This window comes from Carassius carassius, chromosome 5 (assembly GCF_963082965.1).
Source record: "Carassius carassius chromosome 5, fCarCar2.1, whole genome shotgun sequence".
NCBI lineage: Eukaryota > Metazoa > Chordata > Actinopteri > Cypriniformes > Cyprinidae > Carassius > Carassius carassius.
In genome coordinates, this window is record NC_081759.1 from 19991726 (window position 1) to 20013055 (window position 21330).

The following is a 21330-nucleotide window of genomic DNA, read 5'->3' on the forward strand; positions in this document are numbered from 1 at the left end:
ATATATATATATATATATATATATATATATATATATATATATATATATATATATATATATATATATATATAAATAAATATATATATATATATATATATATATTAGTGGTGTTCCGTTATCGGCGTTAACATGCTGCGTTAACAGGAGACTCTTATCGGAAGATAAAAAAAATATCGGTGTTAATCTATTCTCAAAGTTGGGTTGGGAGCTGGGTCTATACTACGCAAGCTATGATGACTTTCACCTTGATATTTTAGCGCAGATGTATACCTAGCCGAATCTGTAGGGGGAGAGAATGAGTCTTTAAACCTGTGTGTATGCCTACTGTGAAATTACCACATAAAACGTGACGTGCTAACATGGATGCAGCTAAGATGCCGCAGGGGTTTGCTTCAGGGAATTTTTTTTTTTTTTTTTTTAAGAAGCTTCTCTATGGAAACCTTGACAAGACGCACGCCTGTTTCACACATACTCCGTCTGCAGTGCATATGCAGTCCGTATATATATATATATATAGATATATATATAGATAGATAGATAGATAGATAGATAGATAGATAGATAGATAGATAGATAGATAGATAGATAGATAGATAGATAGCCATAAACAAACCATTAGCTATAACTTTTGCCTCAATAAACTCCTAATTTTCTGCGTATTAATAGCTAGTAAAGTCATTGTTAAATTCAGGTTTTGGGTAGGATTAGGGATTTAGAATATGGTCATGCAGAATATGTGCTTTATAAGTACTAATAAACAGCCAATACGTTAACAATGTTAATAAGCAACTAGATTATTGTGAGAACTGGTCCCTATACTAAAGTGTTACATACTGTATGTAACTTTATTAGTACATTTATTAATGTATTAAACAACTTAAAACATAAACAATTTTTTTTGTCAATGCTATTTGGTTTGATATATTGTTATATAATTCAATGACATTTATGCATTTTTAAGTATGGTTTCAGTATCCAAATAAATTTTGTGGCTATATACTGTATGTGATTTAGAGCAAACAGTCTACCCACAACTGCTGTGCCAGTGTCAACTGTTCCATCAACTATTTTTGATGTTTATCTGTGCCTGCTGGGACAGATCTCTTTACAAAACACTGCTTAAAGAAACCTTATTAGTGAGGACTCTTCTGAGTAAACAAAAACAAATCATAGTTTGGCACAAGCGATCAAAGACAGGTTAGATGCATACAACACAGTCTTGTGATCTCCACACTGGAACTGAGTGCTCTTCTGTGGAGGACAATGAACAATGCCCTCCCTCCTCCTAAACTATGGAAATATATTGCATGGGGAGGGAAGTCCCCAGTGCAGAACTAAGAGTCAGAGTAGGAATGAGGGCCAGGATTCATTGCCATGAAAAAGAGAATGTGTCTTGCCATTGGTGCTTACATTTGTACCATGCACAAACAGAGAACAAATAGATCCCACATGTGTGCGCTAAAGGTACCATAATAAAAGGAAGCAACTGTTTCTGTGCTTGTATGATGCTGTATATGTGTGGTGGACAGAAATTCCAAAGATAAAGCCTCCATTCTGTGTTTGCCTATTTTATGTCATATTTATTATTCAGTTAAAAAATTTGGTACACTATTGTAGCTTTTACACTATCATCATTATCAAGTTATCAACACTATACTTTTACACTATCACCAATAGTTTTCTATGATTACAACCAAGTCATAACAGTCTCATTTTTTTTTCTTCAATTGCAAAAGCATAAAAATAACTACAGTAACTTATCGACAAGTATTTTTTAAATTGTTTTCTTTCTTACTAAAACTGATATATTATTATTAATAATGATTACACTCTTTTCAGACCATTGCCATTAAAAATGGTTAATTTTGAAACATTTTCTTACTTTTGCATATTTCATAATATTTATTTATATGTATCTGTTTATTCATATTTATTTAGTTTTATCAAATGTTAATGTCTTACTTTTTGACATGCTGTATTACAACCAGCATGAAATACAATCTGATTTTAATTAAAGTAAATATGGTTTACAAAAATCAGATTTCATGCAGACAACAAAAAAAAAATTCTGCATGGCTTCACAAAGCCCATGTGATGATACAGCTGAACAGCAGACAGCAGACTTAATACAATATCTCAGTGGCACTCCACTGGGAACTTGATTCATAAATTTAAATCTCTAACGTCTATTTATGTGATTTCTGCTGATATTGAGCGCTACTAAATAAACCAAGACAGCGTAGCTCTTAGCCACTCAATTTAAACTTGATTTAGTTCATCTTTAAAAACATCTGACAGTTGGATTTTTTTGTCCAAAATGAAGACAATCCAAGACAGTCTGTAGTATCTGAACTGTTTTGCACTATTTATGTTATGTAATCCTTAGCTACAGAAAAAGGAACAATATATTTTTTTTCTCTATTGACCCTAGAATGTAGCTTCATGAAACTATTGCAGACACAGATGTTCTTCCAGGTAGCTATGAATGGACGCCTCCAATTCCAAAAACGCAGCTTGTTCTATTTCCATTTCACAGTCTGTGCCAAAGGTCTTCCACCCAATTGGTCATTCACCTCTTGCTGAGTAAAAGCAAAACGCTTTTTTTTCTTTTCCTGCAGTAACTGTCTATTTTTTCCATCCCATTCAGTAAATCTGTGACGACAATAAAGTTTAATATAATTACACTATTACAACCAAGGACGTCTATGAGACTGATATCCAGTAACAGATGTGGTCAAGGGGCTGAGTTTGTTAATGTTGAATGAACATATTCCTATGTGTTCAAAAGCCCAGTTATAAAAGAAAGAAAAACAAGACAATTTTTAGCTTAGAGAACTTGGAGTTAACTTTATTTTATAGCACTCTTATCCCTGTCGAAGATTTATTTCCAGCCAATGCTTAAGGCTAAAGATCCAAATATTATGAAAATTTTCTTTCAATAAAGCTAGGTTTTCCACTTAAACCATGCCACATAATGTCAGCACAAGGTTTTTGAGTCTACTGTATTGTTTTGATGCAGTTTAACCCTCTGAAGTCGATTAATCTGTATACGAGTTATGAGGCATTTTCTCCTGATAGCCCCGAAAAGGACCTAAATTACACTTTTAGTTTTGATCGTACAGATAAGAGCAATACATCAATCGAATCTGTAAAGGGTCTACTTTTTTTGTATACAGACATAATAACAACAAAACATTGTGCATTTATAAAATAAAGATAACAAACAAGGTGTGCTGTCTGCAGCCTTTGTCTGTGCTGATCTTCATTTAAAAACATGTCATTAAAATGAACTGTAACCCCGTGAATACTCAACTAAGAGACATGAGAGATATCCATAGAAAGCCTGACATGTCTACTTTTAAACTAAACAAGTGCTGCCAAAAACAAATATTCTGTGATAAAGTAATCCATATGAAAACAATGCGATGTCCGCGATGTCCATTATCTTCTAATGTGACCACGCCCCCACGCTGAACACCCTGTTCAGATTCTAATGTTTCACTGTGGCGCACGGCTTTAATATGTCCACACAACAGAAGACAACGCAGCAAGATTGTTCTTCAAGTTTTTTAATTTACTGTTTGCTTCGTGCTGAGAGGAATAAGACATAATTCACCCCAAGAAGATGTGATGAGGATTACCTCAGAAAAAATTTAGTGAAGTGCTTTATTCAGCAGAGATCATAAACATGAGTAAGTCTCTTTATATATATATATATATATATATATATATATATATATATATATATATATATATATATACTAGTTTTCACATAACGTGTAAACATTTTACTAGTTAGACTTTTTCCAAACTATAGTTCCTGACTAAATGTATAATCAAGTGAAACATTATGAAGTTTCAATAACAATATACACTACCATTTAAAAGCTTGATATAAATTATATAAATGTAACAAATAAATGTAACTGTAACAAATGTAACAAACAACGCTGTTCTTTCAATTTATCCCCCCCAAAAACCTGAAAAGAATTTTCTCAGCTCTTTTCAACATTAATAATAATAATAATAATAATAATAATAATAATAATAAAAATAAATGTTTTTTGTAGAAAATAAGATTGTTAAAAGGATTTCTGAAGGATTGTGTGACTGGAGTAATGATGCAAAAAATTTAGTTTGAAAGTCAGCTTTGATTGTTCCTAATAAACTCCCAAGTGAATATTAAATTATGCTGTGGGATAATTAAATATATATTCTAAAACAAACATAAGTATATATATTTATTTTGTCCTCACATTCTTTCTTGTAACTCTTCTCTCTCAGTCACAAACCTGACTGAAAGGCTCATTATGCAGCTCATTATGCAGGCCTTTGTCTTCTCAGGTGTAAATCACAATGATATTCATGATAGTTGACGCCTACTCGCATATGACTTTTACAAACAAAAAGTGTTCAAGAAAATTTAAATCAACATATTGTTATCTGTGAGTGAGTAAACAAGATGATTTTCACATAATTTAGAAAGAAAAATTCTAGGCTACAAGCTCCAGTTCTCAAAAGTCCCGGGAACCAATGGTCTGTATGTTTTTTTTTTTTTTTGCCTTATTCAAGTGATTTAACATTTTTAGTTTTTCACTAACCACGCATAACATTTTTTTTTCTCAAAAACACAATCATGTACATACACGCTGCTCACATATTATTATAGCCCAGTTTGTGCTGATTACAGTGAGACTTTAGCCATTTAGATGTGTATAAGAAACTGAAAAAAGCACAAATGTCAGGGCATGACAAAACTTCTCCAGGCCCCAAAAATACCCTTAGACCTCAGAGAGTTAATTATGGTTTGACTGTCTTCACAACCAGGTCTCTTACTGGCCTTAATTAATTTTTTTTATGAAATGTTATAAACAAACACAAGTGGTTTTGCCCAAATAAATTTTTCTATGCAAAGTATAGTTTTTTAAGTATTTTCTTTCATTGATATAGGGTTGCTAGGACATTTAGGTGGTTGCGAGGTGGTTATTTAATGGACCACATTAAAAACTCCATCCTATGCTTAAAAGAGAAAGCTTTAAACAGCCTCGAAGCCAGAATTAGCTGGTCTTTAGTTTATATACTATAGCTGGGGTCTAAGCCTGTATTAGAAGTGTCCAAAAATTATTTAAATCCAGCAAACCAGAATTGTATTTATTTTTTTGACTGTTTTACAGCCTTCATGAAAAAACCTGTGTCCAATCATAAAGTATTTGTACACTATTATAAAAAAGGTAATTTACATTTTTCACAAACATGTAATGGTAAGGAAACCATTTGTTAACATTAGATAACTATTAGTTAACTAACAATTACAAATACCTCTAAAGCATATATAGTAACAATTTAGATTAGAAGATTTTTCCCTCAATAAACAATAAACTAATTTGCTGCTTATTGATAGAAAGTAAGGTCATTGTTGTAGTACTGTCACGCTGTATAGTCTCTGTTCCCTTTCGATACTTCACTCATACTGCGTATGGGGAAAAGCTCCTTTTTTCCTCGATACTGAAGCCTTTTTTCAATAACGCAGTGCAACTGCACTGCCATTGGTTTAATCTGTAAACTTTTTTAAACCAATGACAGCGTTGCGTAGCTGCGCGAGCCTGTGGCGATGCAGCGCGCCAAAGCCTGCCAAAATGGCTATATAAGCAGGCAATCGCCAGAGGAAATCAGATCTTACTCCTTCAGCGACGAATTCACTTCGCTGGATCTTTGCTGAACGCCTTCGCCTGGAACGAGCTCTCGCCGTCGAAGAGGCACCGCAGCGGACCAGCTGAGACCGCCGACTGCCTGCAGTGCCGGCGTTCTCGCAGACAGCCGCTCTTAGCGCCGATCTCGGGCCGTCCGCTTCCCGCTTCCGGCCGCTTCTCAGTGATCTCCTGCCGCCATCCGCGATCACAAAAGAGCTTTTTCCAGCGGTTTTCACCGCTCTAAAAGAGCGTTTCTAACGCCGTCTGCATGATGTGCATGATGACGACGGCCATGGTGAGTGTGTTTTCTGCCTGGGAAAACCCCACGCCGAGGCTGCACTCACTGCTTTCTTTGCTTTCTTTAATGAAAGCGATCCCGCCCCTCGCGCCCCCCCCCCCCCCCCCCCGTCTTTTTCCTCCCGCGAGCCGGCCAGGAAAAGACAGCGGGGAAGAGGGGCTCAGCGCCCGGATTTGGGTGAGCTCACGCCGGCTCAGCACCCGCGTGCCTCACCCTCTCCGATGAGAGAGCCGTCCCCTGTCCTCTTCTCACGCCCAGAGCAGCGTCCCTCGGCTGAAGCGATCGACCTTGTCTCTTTTGGCGGATCGGAGGACGAGCCACTTGACGACTCCATGTCACTCACGGCTTCTGAAACGGAGGACTGGGCCGGTGATTCTGACCCCGCCCACTTGCCGTCACTAGAGCCCATCGACGCCAGAGCTGGGATGGATGCCGAGCTTCTACGCATCCTCTCAAAGGCCGTTGAGGAACTCCAACTGGAGTGGGCCCCCTCTGAAGAGCCGACACGCAGCCGGCTGGACGAGTGGTACCTGCCCGGACGCCGCCAGGCCCCCCACCAGCGCTCTGCCCCGTTCTTCCCTGAGGTTCATGATGAGCTGACAAAGTCGTGGCGCGCCCCCTACTCAGCCCGCCTACGCACTTCCTCTGCAGCTCTCAGCTCAGTAGATGGCTCTCAGGAGAAGGGCTATGAGCAATTGCCGCCCCTGGACGAGGCCGTGGCTGCTCACCTCTGTCCCCCCGCGGCTGTGGGGTGGAAAAACAAGAGAGCCCTTCCTTTCAAGTCCTGCAGGACGACCTCTGCCATGGCTGGCAGAGCCTACACTTCTGCGGGCCAAGCCCGCTAAACACCATGGCCATATTACAAGTGTTCCAGGCAAAGCTTCTCCGTTCCCTGGATGAGTCTAGTCCTAGTGAACCTGCTTTTCGCGACCTCCGCAGCGCCACAGATTTGGCCTTGCGCGCCACGAAAGCCACGGCCCAGGCCATCGAACGATCCATGGCCAACCTGGTTGTGCTGGAGCGCCACCTCTGGCTCAACCTAACAGAGATTAAGGAGAGCGACAAAGTGGCCTTTCTCGCTGCCCCAGTCTCTCCATCCGGTCTCTTCGGGCCAGCCGTAGAAGGGTTTACAGAGCGCTTCACTGCAGCACAGAAGTTGTCCCAAGCAGACCACACTTCCTGCCCTGGCGGCGCCCACTAAGGAGCAGCACCCAGCTCGCCCCACTAGGCGCGCTAAACCACCTAGACGTCAGGCCCCCCGGCAAAGGATTGTGCTGGACCCATGCCCTCTAAATCCTCCTGATCGTTGGGGAAGAAAGAGGAAGGGGCAAAGTCCCGCCACGGCCGGACCACCCCAGAAGCTCTCTCGCCTGCCTGCTATGCGACCTGGGCCCACCGTTGTTGCGTCCACGCAAAGCGCCATTGTTATGGCGAACACAATAAATATTTCACATTTTCAAAAAGAGAGCAGTTTTCCTCTTCCACACTCGTCAGTGTTCAGGCCCCTAATCAGCGGCCTGCCATCCGACACCATCCAGCCTCTTGTCCCCGGAATGTCCAAGTGGGTGTTGGGGATAATAAAACATGGCTACACACTGCAGTTCGCCCGAAGACCCCCGCGTTTTTGCGGGTTGATTCCGACCTTGGTAGAGCCGGATGACGCTCAGGTCCTCCGCACCGAAGTGATGGCGCTGTTAAGGAAGGGAGCCATAGAGATAGTTCCTCCTTCAGAAAGCGGATCGAGGTTCTACAGCCGTTATTTCCTTGTCCCCAAGAAAGATGGCGGTCTCAGACCCATCTTAGACCTCAGACACCTGAACCTCTCCCTCATGAAACGGAAGTTCAGGATGTTGACATTGAAGCAGATCCTCACGCAGATTTGCCCCGAGGACTGGTTCTTCTCGCTGGACCTGAAAGATGCTTACTCTCACATCCAGATAGCCCCCCATCACAGACGATTCTTGAGATTCGCGTTCGAGGGTGTGGCTTACCAATATACAGTCCTTCCCTTTGGGCTGTCTCTAGCTCCCCGCACTTTCACGAAGTGCATGAACGAGGCGCTTTCCCCTCTGAGACAGATGGGAATCCGCATTCTGAACTATCTCGACGACTGGCTCATTCTAGCCCAGTCACGAACCGAGCTAGACCACAACAGATCCATGCTCCTGAGCCACTTAGAGTGCCTAGGACTCAGGGTCAATTTCACCAAGAGCTCACTGCTCCCCAGCCAACGCATGCCAAGTTCCTGGGAGCAGTTTTCGACTCAGTCAATATGAGGGCGGTCATATCACCGGAGCGCGCTCTGGTACTTCAGCAGCTCAAGGCCTCTGTCAGGAACAAAGCCTGTTTCCCTCTGAAGTTCTTTCAGAGGATGCTAGGGCGGATGGCTTCCGCCTCCCCAGTTTTACAGCTCGGCCTCCTACGAATGCGGCCCCTGCAATACTGGTTGAAACTCCGGGTCCCACCTCATGCTTGGCGGCACGGCCGCTTTCGCATCAGGGTCAACCAGGCCTGTCTAGTAGCCCTGGAGCCTTGGATGAACCCGGATTGGTTCAGTCGTGGAGTACCCTTACAGGTGGTTTCCAGAAGGACGGTGCTCTCAACAGATCCGTCCAACCTGGGTTGGGGTGCTCTGTGCGAGGGCAGACCAGCCTTCGGCTCGTGGTCGCATGAGGAAAGCCATCTCCATATCAACTGCCTCGAGATGCTGGCAGTAGAACGAGCCCTTCAATCCTTTCAGGCGATCCTGGAAAGCCTTTTGTCCAGCTGCCTCTGCGCACTGGCGAAGCACCTCTTGGAATGGGCATTACCCAGGTTGCGATCGCTCAAGGCGACACACATACCTGGCAAGACGAATCTGGGAGCAGACATGCTTTCGCGGAGCAATGTCCCCTCGGACGAGTGGATGCTCCATCCCCAGACAGTTCTCAAAATCTGGGAGATTTTCGGGAAGGCAGAGGTCGACATCTTCGCCTCAGAAAGCAACTCTCATTGCCCAACTTATTTTTCAAAGGAAACAGATGCACTGGCCCACGACTGGCCCAGCCTCCTTCTTTATGCTTTTCCCCCGATCGCTCTGATCCCTCAGGTCATCAGACGAGTCAGGGAAGACGGGCACAGAGTCCTTCTAGTGGCCCCACTCTGGAGGAGCCAAATTTGGTCCTCGGAGCTATTCAGGCTTTCCATGAAAGCCCCATGGCCGATCCCCCAGAGGCGGGACCTCCTCTCTCAGGCGAACCGGACAATCTGGCATCCACAGCCAGAACTCTGGGCTCTGCATGTATGGTCCCTCGATGGGAGCCTCTGAGCCTCCCCGGGGACGTGCTACACACCATTGCTCAGGCAAGAGCCCCGTCTACAAGATGCCTCTACGCCCAGAAATGGTCAGTCTTCGTTGACTGATGCTTAGCACAAAACAAAGACCCTGTTGAGTGTGACGTATCTCCGATACTGTCATTTCTCCAAGAGCGTCTAGACAAGGGTCTCACCCCTTCCACGCTCAAGGTTTACGTAGCAGCCATCGCAGCATTTCATGCTCCTATTACTGGCCAATCAGTGGGTCGAAACAGCCTCATTGTGCGTTTCCTGAGAGGTTCTAGGCGGTTGAAGCCCCGAAGTCCTCTCACCGTTCCCACTTGGGACCTTCACATGGTCCTTGGAGCACTCAAAGGACCTCCCTTTGAACCGCTGTGGTCAGCTGACCTTCGGCTCCTAACGCTCAAAACCGCTCTGCTACTTGCTCTAGCATCGGTCAAGCGTGTTGGCGATTTGCAGGCCCTCTCAGTGAGCCCTGCATGCCTTGAGTTTGGGCCCAATGACTCGAAGGTCATTTTAAAACCCAGGCATGGCTACGTCCCTAAAGTGCTCTCGACGCCATTCAGAGCACAGGTAATTTCCCTCTCAGCTCTGCCTCCGTTGTCAGGTGAGCGAGAGCTGGATTTACTCTGCCCAGTGAGGGCTTTGAGGATATACATTGAGCAGTCACAGCCGTTCAGGCAATCTGACCAGCTTTTTGTCTGCTTTGGTGGCCGCACCAAGGGGTCCTCGGTCTCAAAGCAACGCCTCTCGCGTTGGATAGTTGAAGCTATCGCTCTATGTTACTTCTCTATGGGCCTTGAGTGCCCCATAGGAGTAAGAGCCCACTCTACTAGAGGGATGGCCTCTTCATGGGCTTGGTCTAGTGGTGTCTCTATCAAGGACATCTGTGAGGCGGCCGGCTGGTCCTCGCCGTCCACTTTTGTCAGATTCTATAACTTGGATATCCCGACCTTGCATGCTCGGGTTCTTTCAGTTTGATACGACGGCCTCTAGCAGACTCCGTCATCATACCACCTCCAGGGAGCTAGCTCCCTCTTAGCAGTGTAGCGTCAAGGGTTCGATGGCTCCGGCCCTCTCACTTATCCTCTGGACCCCAGGGTGTTCAAGATAAGTCTTGTCGTTCCCTACCGTGGCACGGCGGGTTTGAATTTGTTCCCCATACGCAGTATGAGTGAAGTATCGAAAGGGAACGTACTCGGTTACGAACGTAACCTCGGTTCCCTGAGATACGGAATGAGTACTGCGTTATATGCCGTGCCACGAGGCTGCAGGTTCAGTGTCGTCGCTTCAGTCGTATGACCTGATTTCCTCTGGCGATTGCCTGCTTATATAGCCATTCGCCCCGCCCATTTTGGCGGGCTTTGGCACGCTGCATCGCCACAGGCTCGCGCAGCTACGCAGCGCTGTCATTGGTTTAAAAAAGTTTACAGATTAAACCAATGGCAGTGCAGTTGCACTGTGTTATTGAAAAAAGGCTTCAGTATCGAGGAAAAAATAAGCTTTTCCCCATACGCAGTACTCGTTCTGTATCTCAGGGAACCGAGGTTACGTTCGTAACCGAGTACGTTTCCCTGGGTGTCCACTAGTGGGCTCACTTCCCCTTAGGCACTTCACCGTAGGCACTAGAATTTCACTAGTCTTGTCCTTTCATCACAGTAATTGCACTCCTGCTAATTGCACAAGGTGCCTTAACTTAATTGTCATTAGCCTCCCTATATTTACCAGTCTTTTCATGTTGTCTGTATGGAGTCCTTTCCTTTCGTATCCCAGTTTTCTCGTCCTCCGAGATTCCTCATCTTCCGAGTTCCCATTCCTGTTCCCTTTCTTTGTTTGTTTGTTTTTGGACGGCATTCTGGTTTTGACCCTGGCTTGTCTTGATATCGATTTGGATTACCCTATAATAAACATACCTGCATTTGGATCTCTCTCTCACTGTGTCTTACTGGGTCGCGATCGTCACAGAAGGACTCCAGCCTTTAGATCAGGCGGTACGTCTTTTCATGTTTCCACCCCAGCCACCGAGCGGGATAGGAGTGGTTTTGAGGGAACCCGCCTGGTTGTTTTCCGTGGGACCAGGGGAGGTCGCAAAGGAGTTAGTGGTTGAGAGGAGGTCCGGCATCGCTCTCCACCATGGCCCCTCTTCGACCCTGGGAACGGATCGGAGCCGCCGTCTCACCATGGCGGACGGAGAGGGGAGAGGAAGCGCACGGCTGCCGATCCAACGCCACTGCACAAGATGGCCGTCAGCCCAGCGCCGCTGCACAAGATGGCCGCCAGCCCAGCACCGCTGCGCGGAATGGCCGCCGACCCAGCGCCGCTGCCCGGGATGGCCGCCAGCCCAGCGCCACTCCCCATGATGGCCGCAAGTCCAGCGTCACTGCACAAGATGGCCGCCAGCCCAGCGCCACAGCACAAGGTGGTCACCAACCTAACGCCACGATGCACGATGGCCGCCAGCCCAGTGCCACAGCACAAGATGGTCGCTAGCCCAGTGCCACAGCAAAAGATGGCCGCCAGCCCAGCGTCACGACGCAAGATGGCTGCCAGCCCAGCGCCACAGCACAAGATGGCCGCCAGCCCAGCAATACTGCCCAAGATGGCCGTCAGCTCATCCCCACTGCCCAAGATGGCTGCCGGCCACTGCCCAAGATGGCCGCCGACCCATCACCACTGCCCAAGATGACTGCCGGTCCAACGCCACTGCCCAAGATGGCCGCCGGTCCTGAGTCGAGTCAGGTTCCTGTTGACCCTCCAAAGTTGAGACAGGTTCCGTTTGACCCTCCAGAGTCGAGTCAGGTTCCCGTGGACCCTCCAGAGTCGAGTCAGGTTCCCGTTGACCTTCCAGAGTCGAGTCAGGTTCCCGTTGACCCTCCAGAGTTGAGTCAGGTTGCGGCTGACCCTCCAGAGTCAAGTCAGGTTCCCCATGGACCCTCCAGAGTCAGGGCTAGTTACCGTTGACCCTTCAGAGTCAGGGCTAGTCACCGTTGACCTTCCAGAGTCAGGGCTAGTCACCGTTGACCCTCCAGAGTCAGGGCTAGTCACGTTGACCTTCCAGAGTCAGGGCTAGTCGCTGTGGATCTTCCAAAGTCAGGGCTAGTTACCGTTGACCCTCCAGAGTCAGGGCTAGTCACCGTTGACCTTCCAGAGTCAAGTCAAGTCACTGGTGATCTTCAAGGACAGAGTCAAGTCACTGGTGATCTTCAAGGACAGAGTCAAGTCACTAGTGATCTTCAAGGACAGAGTCAAGTCACTGGTGAACTTCAAGGACAGAGTCAAGTCACTAGTGATCTTCAAGGACAGAGTCAAGTCACTGGGGATCTTCAAGGACAGAGTCAAATCACCGGGTTCTTCATGGGAGAATTCAAGTCACCAGTGACCTTCATGAACAGAGGCAAGTCACCATTGATCTTCATGAACAGAGGCAAGTCACCATTGATCTTCATGAACAGAGGCAAGTCACCATTGATCTTCATGAACAAATACAAGTCACCAATGATCTTCATGAACAAATGCAAGTCACCAATGGTCTTCATGAAAAAGAACAAGTCACCAATAATCTTCATGAGCAGAGTCAAGTCAGCATTGATCCACGTCTCTGATGAACTACCAGAGCCTTTCCAAGTCTCTGCTGAACTACCAGAGCCGTTCCACGTCTCTGCTGAACTACTAGAGTCTCTCCTCGGCTCGGCTGATCTACCAGAGTCTCTCCTCGCCTCTGCAGAACTTCCAGAGTCTCGTCACGTCTCAGTCGAACTCTCTGAGCACCCGACTGATCCTGTTGTGGCCACGGAGGCTACCCTTAACTTGTTCATGTTTTCTGTTTCAGACTTGCCCAACCAGACTTGTCGTCCTGTTTATTCGGCCGCACGGATGTGGTGGTCTTCTGCTCTGCCCTGGGGGGTTTCGGTCTCGACCACACGGACGTGGTGATCTTCTGCTCCGCCCTGGGGGGTTTCCGTCCCGATCACACGGTTGTGGTGGTCTTCTGCTCCACCCTGGGGGGTTTCCGTCCCGACCACACGGTTGTGGTGGTCTTCTGCTCCGCCCTGGGGGAGCTGCTGCCTCGACCACATGGATGTGGTGGTCTTCTGCTCCGTCCCCTGGTGGGCGTCACGTTATGTCCTCCTGGACTTGTGTTTTTGTGGTTGTTTTGTTTTGTTCTTTTATCTGTTCTTCCATCTATGTACCTGGCCCTCCGTCCCTTTCCCTGATCCTCCGCCGGTCCACCTCCCTCCTGGGTTTCTTGTCTGTGTCTTTCTTTCTGTTTCCCTCTAAGGACCTGGCCCTCTGTCCCTCCCCTTGATCCTCCGCCGGTCCACCTCCCTCCTGGACTCCTTGTTTTGTGTTGCACTTCTCTTGTCTCTGTTTTCCCCATTTTACCTGGTCCTCTTGTCTCTGTTTCCCCATTTTACCTGGTCCTCTTGTCTCTGTTTTCCCCATTTTACCTGGCCCTCCGTCCCTCCCCCTGGTCCTCCGCCGCTCCACCTCCCTCCTGGTCTCTTTGTGGCTTTGGTCTTCCCTTGGGTTCGGGTGGAGCATCTGGCAGCTGCTCCGTGGAGGAGGGGGTAATGTCATGCTGTCTAGTCTTTGTTTCCCTGGGTGTCCACTAGTGGGCTCACTTCCCCTTAGGCACTTCACCGTAGGCACTAGAATTCCACTAGTCTTGTCCTTTCCTCACATTAATTGCACTCCTGCTAATTGCACCAGGTGCCTTCACTTAATTGTCATTAGCCTCCCTATATTTACCAGTCTTTTCATGTTGTCTGTATGGAGTCCTTTCCTTTCGTATCCCAGTCTTCTCGTCCTCCGAGATTCCTCGTCTTCCGAGTTCCTATTCCTGTTCCCTTTCTTTGTTTGTTTGTTTTTGGACGGCATTCTGGTTTTGACCCTGGCTTGTCTTGATATCGATTTGGATTACCCTATAATAAACATACCTGCATTTGGATCTCTCTCTCCCTGTGTCTTACTGGGTTGCGATCGTCACAAGTACTCATGTTTAGATATTGGGTGGGGTTATGGGATCTAGAATATGGTCATGCATTAATATATGCTTTGGATGTACTAATAAACAGCCAATATGCCAGTAAATATGAATAAACTGAATAAACTGCTAATAGTAAACAGGTTCCCTTATCTAACGAGTTATCACATTTATTAATCTTAGTTACTTTTAGCATTTACTAAGACATCATTAAAATCATCTAAAATAAATCTTGGTAATATTATTTAATGAACATGAGCTAATGAAATAAATAACATTAACAAAGATTACTATAATGTAACAAATGTATTGCTCATTGTCGGTTCATGTATTAACTAACGTTAACTTCAAAGACCATATTGAAAAGTGCTACTAGTTTAATACTTTGGGTAAGGAGTTTGTTGAAATCCTTTTACATCATTATGAGCACTAATAATAATGATGCTTGCCTTAGATGCTTTGCTTTGAAAACACACAAACTGGTTCAACTATGTCTGAGAACTTAGATAAGCAATTGAGCACAGAGCAGCTGAGTGTGATATGAGTAAGAAGAAAGGAATCTGGAGCTTGTAATGACGTATGACGTGGAGTCAGCTCTACAGAAATCACTTCAGGACACATTACAGAAAAAATACTAACATTTACATGCCGTGCAACGGTTCACCGTTCACATCTTGGGTCTATAAAACAGTTACACAAACCAAATGACAAATATAGTGTATAAACGAAGATAGCCAAAAGGGTCCCAGTGAATCTAAGTGAGAAAGAGAAGGGGTGGAGCATTACAATCTCCAAGCAGACATTAGTAGCCCACACTCATCCTATTACAGCACACCGTCCAGCTGTGCCAGAGTCCACATCTGCTGATCCCCAGAGCGCGAGTGTGAAACGATTGAAAGACTGTACATGGCTTAATATTTTTTAATTAAAAGCATAAATCCCAATCGATCATTACCTGCTCATATGACCAAATGTGTCACTGCTACTTACTGTACATGTGTTACTTCACAGTACATTTGAGCATTACATTTTTCATTTATTTTATTGTTACAAGATTTTGTCTTTGGCCATGGCCCATGGATGGAATAACTTTATGGTTCGTTGCCAGAAGTAATTTAATTTTTAAGTAGTGTCTGCAACTATTTTCCACCAGCTTTTAATATTTTGTTTTATATCTGTGGCCGTGTGATTAGAAACACATGTAGAAAAAGAAAATGCCAGGTAATTCCATTACTTTACAATGTTTCAGGGAGTCGTTTTGATCCAAATGTTCAAACAAACACCATTGATTATAAATATATGTAAAACTGATGATGTAATACGACGCATATGTATGGGTCTCTTTGTGTGTGTTGCGTGACTGCGTGTGCTACTCAACAGCACATAAAATTACTTCTTTGAATGCCAAAGTACCCAAAGTAACCCAATTGAAAATGCCATCTGTGAAGGTTTTCTAAAAGTTAAATAGCAAATTTTCCCCTTTGGAGAAAGTGAATATGGGCGTCTTTTCAATTGCAAATGGCTGTCTGAAAGTGTTAGTAGAGGGACCTGGCAGAGCCAATTTCATCTCATCAATGTAGACAGTGTATATATTCACTGGAAATATGACTGTTTTGAAGCAGGACTTCTGCCCTGGCCAAATGCTGTCTGTTCATTTGATTTGGAAGCAATTACCTCTTCTGTTGTACTATAATGACACCTATTTGGTCCTGTTAGGTAAAGAACATTTCAAAATAAAATATACACAGTACATGGAGTTAACCACAGTATTTTAAAATGAATTTTCCACAGACATCCCTTGGAATTGGACTACAATGAGGTCATGCGCTGGCTATCCCATTCACAGTGGCATCCAGGACATCAAGGTCAGGTGGACATGTCTGAAACAAATTGGGTTTCTTTCTAGAAAAGCAGGGGAAATGCTCTAAGCTTCCGTGAGGTCTACTACAAGAACCTTTTCCAATGGGATTTCACACAACTGATTTTAGGAGGAGTTCAACACATGAACCTGTTTCACATTTGCTGAGTTAGACTGATGTCTTGCCATCCAGAATAAGCAGTGGTATGACTGAATGTAAGGGATTACTTTAGCATAGGGCTGATAAAGCAATAATGTTTCCTGGAAAAACATGATGCTATGCTGTTGCAAATTAAGTGTGCTGAACATTTCCAAACATCTGGGTTGGGAACTATGCTTAGATCCATTCTGTGACGTGACATTGGTGGAGTTTCCCTAGAATCAAAGAATGACTCTTACCTTCCGACCAACTTGACCGGGTAGTCCGGATAGGCCTAATATCCCAGGGTCCCCCTAAGAAGGGAAAACACTGAAAATTACTCCTGGTATGGTAAACTAGGCAGTTTTATCACATTCAGAGACACCACACATTGTAACTCAAGTTCACAGTATACTTCACATACTATTCTGGTACACGTTGACCCTTGCTTGCGCATAAAAGCCAAAGTATATGCTACTTGTTTGTTACTATGTTATTATTATATCTTCACAATTCATGTTTGATCTCACAAGTCTACATGAGATCTCGTCTCACGATGAAAATGATTCTATAACTGACAGGATTATAATGTTAAAAGTCGATTAAAACTGTGGTGGTCTCCACCAGTTTTAAAACCGGTCAAGATGTCCCAGGCCTTAAGGTAGGGGTGAAAAACTCAGCGCCACAGCCCTAAACTCTAATTAAACACACCTGATCCATCTAATCAAGACCTTCAGGCTTATTAATCGTGGTTTCCGCATAGTTTGGAAAACTGAGCACCAAATTTTCTCTTTTCTTGAGCAGCAAATCAGCATATTAAAATGGTTTCTCAAGGATCATGTGACACTGAAGACTGGAATAATGAAATAATAATGAAAACTCAGCTTTGCCATCACAGAAATAAATTACATTTTAAAATATATAAATATATACAGTTAAATGAAATATTTATTTTTTCTATTTCAGTTTTTCTTTAACACGTGCTATAACCCTACCAGCTGCTATTTTTTGTTTTTATCTTTGGTTGATTAATGCAAGAACTTCCATAATTTTAAACATGAAAAAAAAGTTTGTTAGTGCACATACTTTATTCTATTTGGTTCTGTTCTTTATTCCATTATTCCATACTTTAAAACACATACCTTTATCCCATTTGGTGCTCTGCCAGGTGAGATTCCAGGGTCTCCCTTTTGTCCCTGTAACACACAGAAGACAAATAACTGATCCAAACTACCACTCATGGAACAATGGAAAATATTCGAATGAGGTGTATTTAGATTATACAAAGCTTTCATATAAGTTAAACTGAGTATACCATCCTGAAAGGCCTTTAAATTAAAAAACTTTTCTAACTACCTACTGTACAGTGACACACAACTCACTGTTGTTTTGAACCATGCATACAACACACAGGAAATGAGGAGGTTACTGGGGAATCATTGTGACCCCTGCTCTAAAATCCATTCCAAACAGAACACTGTAACATTATTCCTCTCCTAATTTTTCCATATAGTCTACATGGATAAGAGTAATGCAGGTTTGCAAAGGAAAGGAGAGCTGTTTACACAAGAGAGTGACCCATGTACGTTAGTGAGAATAAGTTTACAGTAAGCCTCTGCAATGACACTGGGGTTTGCACTCTACATTCTTCTGCCTTTTCAGGCAATGGGATGAAGCCATGCTTCATGGTTATGTTTCAAACACATGTACAAAGTGGTGGCATATTTTCTCCTCCAATCAATCTAAGCAGATAATCTGCTGTTTTTTGTTTGACAATGCTTTCGGCATAGTTTTTGCGGCTGTTTCACCAAAGTAATTATGTAAATAAGGTGCAAAACATGCCCATAAATCTGTACTGAATGCAGTTTGCATGGCATAATCTTGTAGGTTTTGAGCATGGTTGTGAAGAATTCACCAGGCTTTTACATTGCAGTGAATGTACAACTTCACTCCAACACTGCAATTCAGACACACCAAAATTGGCTTTTAAAAGCCAAAAGTGTGCTTGTCTACACCAGTTATAATGCTCTTATCCATCATTTAATGGTTTAACGCTCAATGAATGACAAAATCATTGCTATTTGAATACATTTATAGAGAGAAATGACTGCTAGGAAGCCAACAACAAACACACTGCATTGATGCATTTTGCTCTTCCCCTCATTCTATTTGTCTCATCCTTGTCCCAACTGGCAGTAACAGTAAGTGAGGGGAATTCAAATTTGGGCTCGCCTTCATATGGCAAAGAAAGATCTTTGCTCTCCTGGTCTATTGTAAGGCTTCCACAAGCAGCCATATGTGGTAAAATGAACAACTGTGAAAAACGTGAAAGGAAATAAACAGGTCCAATGATGTCGTCAAACTCATACTTCACCCATATTTCTTGCCAACGTTCATCAGAATTCAGCTACTCGTGTTTTATTGTTTCTCTTTTAATTGACAACAGCTAAATGTAGATGGCAGAGTTACTGGTTTTCTATTAGTCCCAAAGTAGTAGTTCTTTTAATGGTAGTAGTCTACTGACATAGTCTACCTTGTGACATCACTGTTGTAAAAATACACAATAACCCATTAAAGTGCTACTTAAAGTGCATATGGCTCATAATTAAAAGCCACTGAGTAGATCAAAGCTCATGCATATGTTTAATGATCCCTTTTAAGTTTGGGGAATTCACTAATAAGTTCAAGACTTACATCTTACGGGCATGGGTTTTTGTTATGGTATGTTCAAACATACTGGTCAACGTCATCACAAATTGCTTGGTAAAAAAAAAAAAAACTAAACAAGAACAGACAAAAGTGGGTTTAACACTTTATTTTGATTGTCCACTTTAGACATTCTATTAACAGTAAGTAACTTTGCAGCTACATGTCAACTGCAGTCATTAGAGTATTAGTAGACTGTCTGCTTAATATCTTCTAACACTTTGTTTTGATGGGTCCACAACATACAACATACCAACTTTGAGAAACTTTGCAAGTTTACAGTATGTCAACTTACTCTACTAACCCTAAACCTAACCTAAGAGTATACTCTGAAAGTTAGTAGACTTGAAGTTGCAAATAAATGCAAATTAGTTGACATGTAGTTCCAAAGTTACTTATAGATAGTAGAATGTCTTAAGTGGACTATCAAAATAAAGCGTAACAAAAAGGGGCTTCACAGTTCCAACAAACTAGATTGTTAGCATTCACAAATGCATTACAAATATGTATTCAATCATACGTACCTTGGGTCCGGGGGTCCCTGGATGGCCTGGGTTTCCATGCGGACCAGGGGAACCCTACAAAACAACACAATACATGTTCACTTGTATTTGTGTGCTGTCTCTTCCATAGTTACTGTGCAATCACTGCAGGAGACTTAGGCTGGGTCATAAGCCTTGAACCACATTATTGTTTTTTTCTTTTTTCTGAACAATAAAAGGCCAATAAAAAGACAAGAAAGGAAAGGGGCATAAAAGAGAATAAGATGTACAGAGAGAGAAAGAGTCAGTGAAATGAATACTCGTGTACCAGACTGTTTTAGAAGCACATGACCATGACCAGTCCAATAGCTGCTATCAGGGTCCCAAATGTAACACTCACAAAGCCAATGAGAGCAAAATTGGCTTTGGCATGTAAAACGAGTAACTTCCCCAGTTAGGAACAGCAATAAGATTTAAATCAAATTATAAAACGATAATATATTCGAACCTCAGTGATGTAAGCAACATAAGCTAATTAAATCAAAGACAATCCACCGATTAAAGAAAACATCTGTCAAAACTGATCTGTCTTCAAACAACTTTTCCCTTAGTGGAAATTATATTGTCAGGCATTTTGGAAGCCTAAAAGCTATTTTTTCTTCTATGTAGTGATACATTTTGCTCAAACTGTTTCTCTCCCAAATATCCCTGGGTTTAAGTAAAAGGATAAATGAATTTGTTATTTTTTAACAGATCAGGTAAAATTGCATATCTATGCCAGTACATGTATAAACACGTAACATGAATTTAAACCAGTGATGAATCCACTTTAGCAGTCCCATCTGTAAATACCTCATAAAAATATGTATTGTGCACTTAAGCAACTTTATACATTTCAGACAGAAACTTGGAAAGAATGAGTGCCGAAAATTACAAAAAAATGTCATGGTACTAAATAAAGACTTATAGTGGATCCCTTAATTCTTACAGTGATTCAGGACCTCTCAGCCCCCCACCTTTAGATCAAACCCTGGAAAATGTTTATTCCTTTAGTCCCTAAAAGTCGCCAACCCTGTCAGAATCTGAGGGAAGCAGCTTAGTCAAATTTTGGGAATGAAGCAATGTTAAAAAACCTCATACATTTTTCATTATTCTGGCCCTCATGGTAAGTACTATACATAAGTAGCAGTTTGCCCAAGGCATGCATTCAGAAAATTGCCCTCCACTTAAAAAGAAAGTGTTGTGTTTTAAAGGGTACTTCTGGCATATGCTTTTGGCATATACCATATGGACATGATTTTCTTCATTAGCTCACTTTTCCAGCAGCGACCAGGAGGTTTGAGTAGAGAGAGTGCAAGAAAGCTCCATAGACACTGATTTATATGCTCTGTTGGTAAAGCAGACAAAATGGAAGTGATCTTAAACAACAAACTGCAGAATATTGTCACAATCCAAATGGGTGTCACTTAAGAGGTTAATATGTGGCAACTGAAACTAAAGGCCAAACTGATAGGGAACAAATATTGTGGGGTGGAATGATTTGGGCTTGATTATGTTTATGCACATGCTTTCTGCATTGTTTTAGCATCCGATTCACTCAAGAATTCATGCAAATGAGTTAAATAAGCACTCCTCCTAAGCATTCCTTAGCAAGCATTCCGAAGTAAGCTGTAAAAGATGCAGCAGACTGCAATCTGGCATATTTCATCACCCCACTGCTATGATGCAGAAAATGTGCACAACTACATTTCATGTCTTTGTATATACTGGTTATGCTGGTTATACCTCTTCTCTATAGTTTAATCATTATTTAATAAACTACTGCTGCCAAGATCACTAGAAAATGTACACAAACATA

At 43.2% G+C, this 21330-nt stretch overlaps 1 protein-coding gene across 2 annotated transcripts in view; it reads right to left on the reverse strand.

The window, feature by feature from the left end:
• Positions 1-21330, reverse strand: part of LOC132140948 (collagen alpha-1(XXVII) chain B-like) — a 100580-nt gene that overhangs the window by 53162 nt on the left and 26088 nt on the right. For both annotated transcript variants that reach the window (XM_059550044.1, XM_059550045.1), the window contains exons 5-7: positions 19515-19568; positions 17427-17480; positions 16545-16598 (exon numbers count right to left, since the gene is read on the reverse strand). In XM_059550044.1, coding sequence (XP_059406027.1) covers positions 16545-16598; positions 17427-17480; positions 19515-19568 — 162 coding nt within the window. The remainder of the gene's footprint in view (positions 1-16544; positions 16599-17426; positions 17481-19514; positions 19569-21330) is intronic.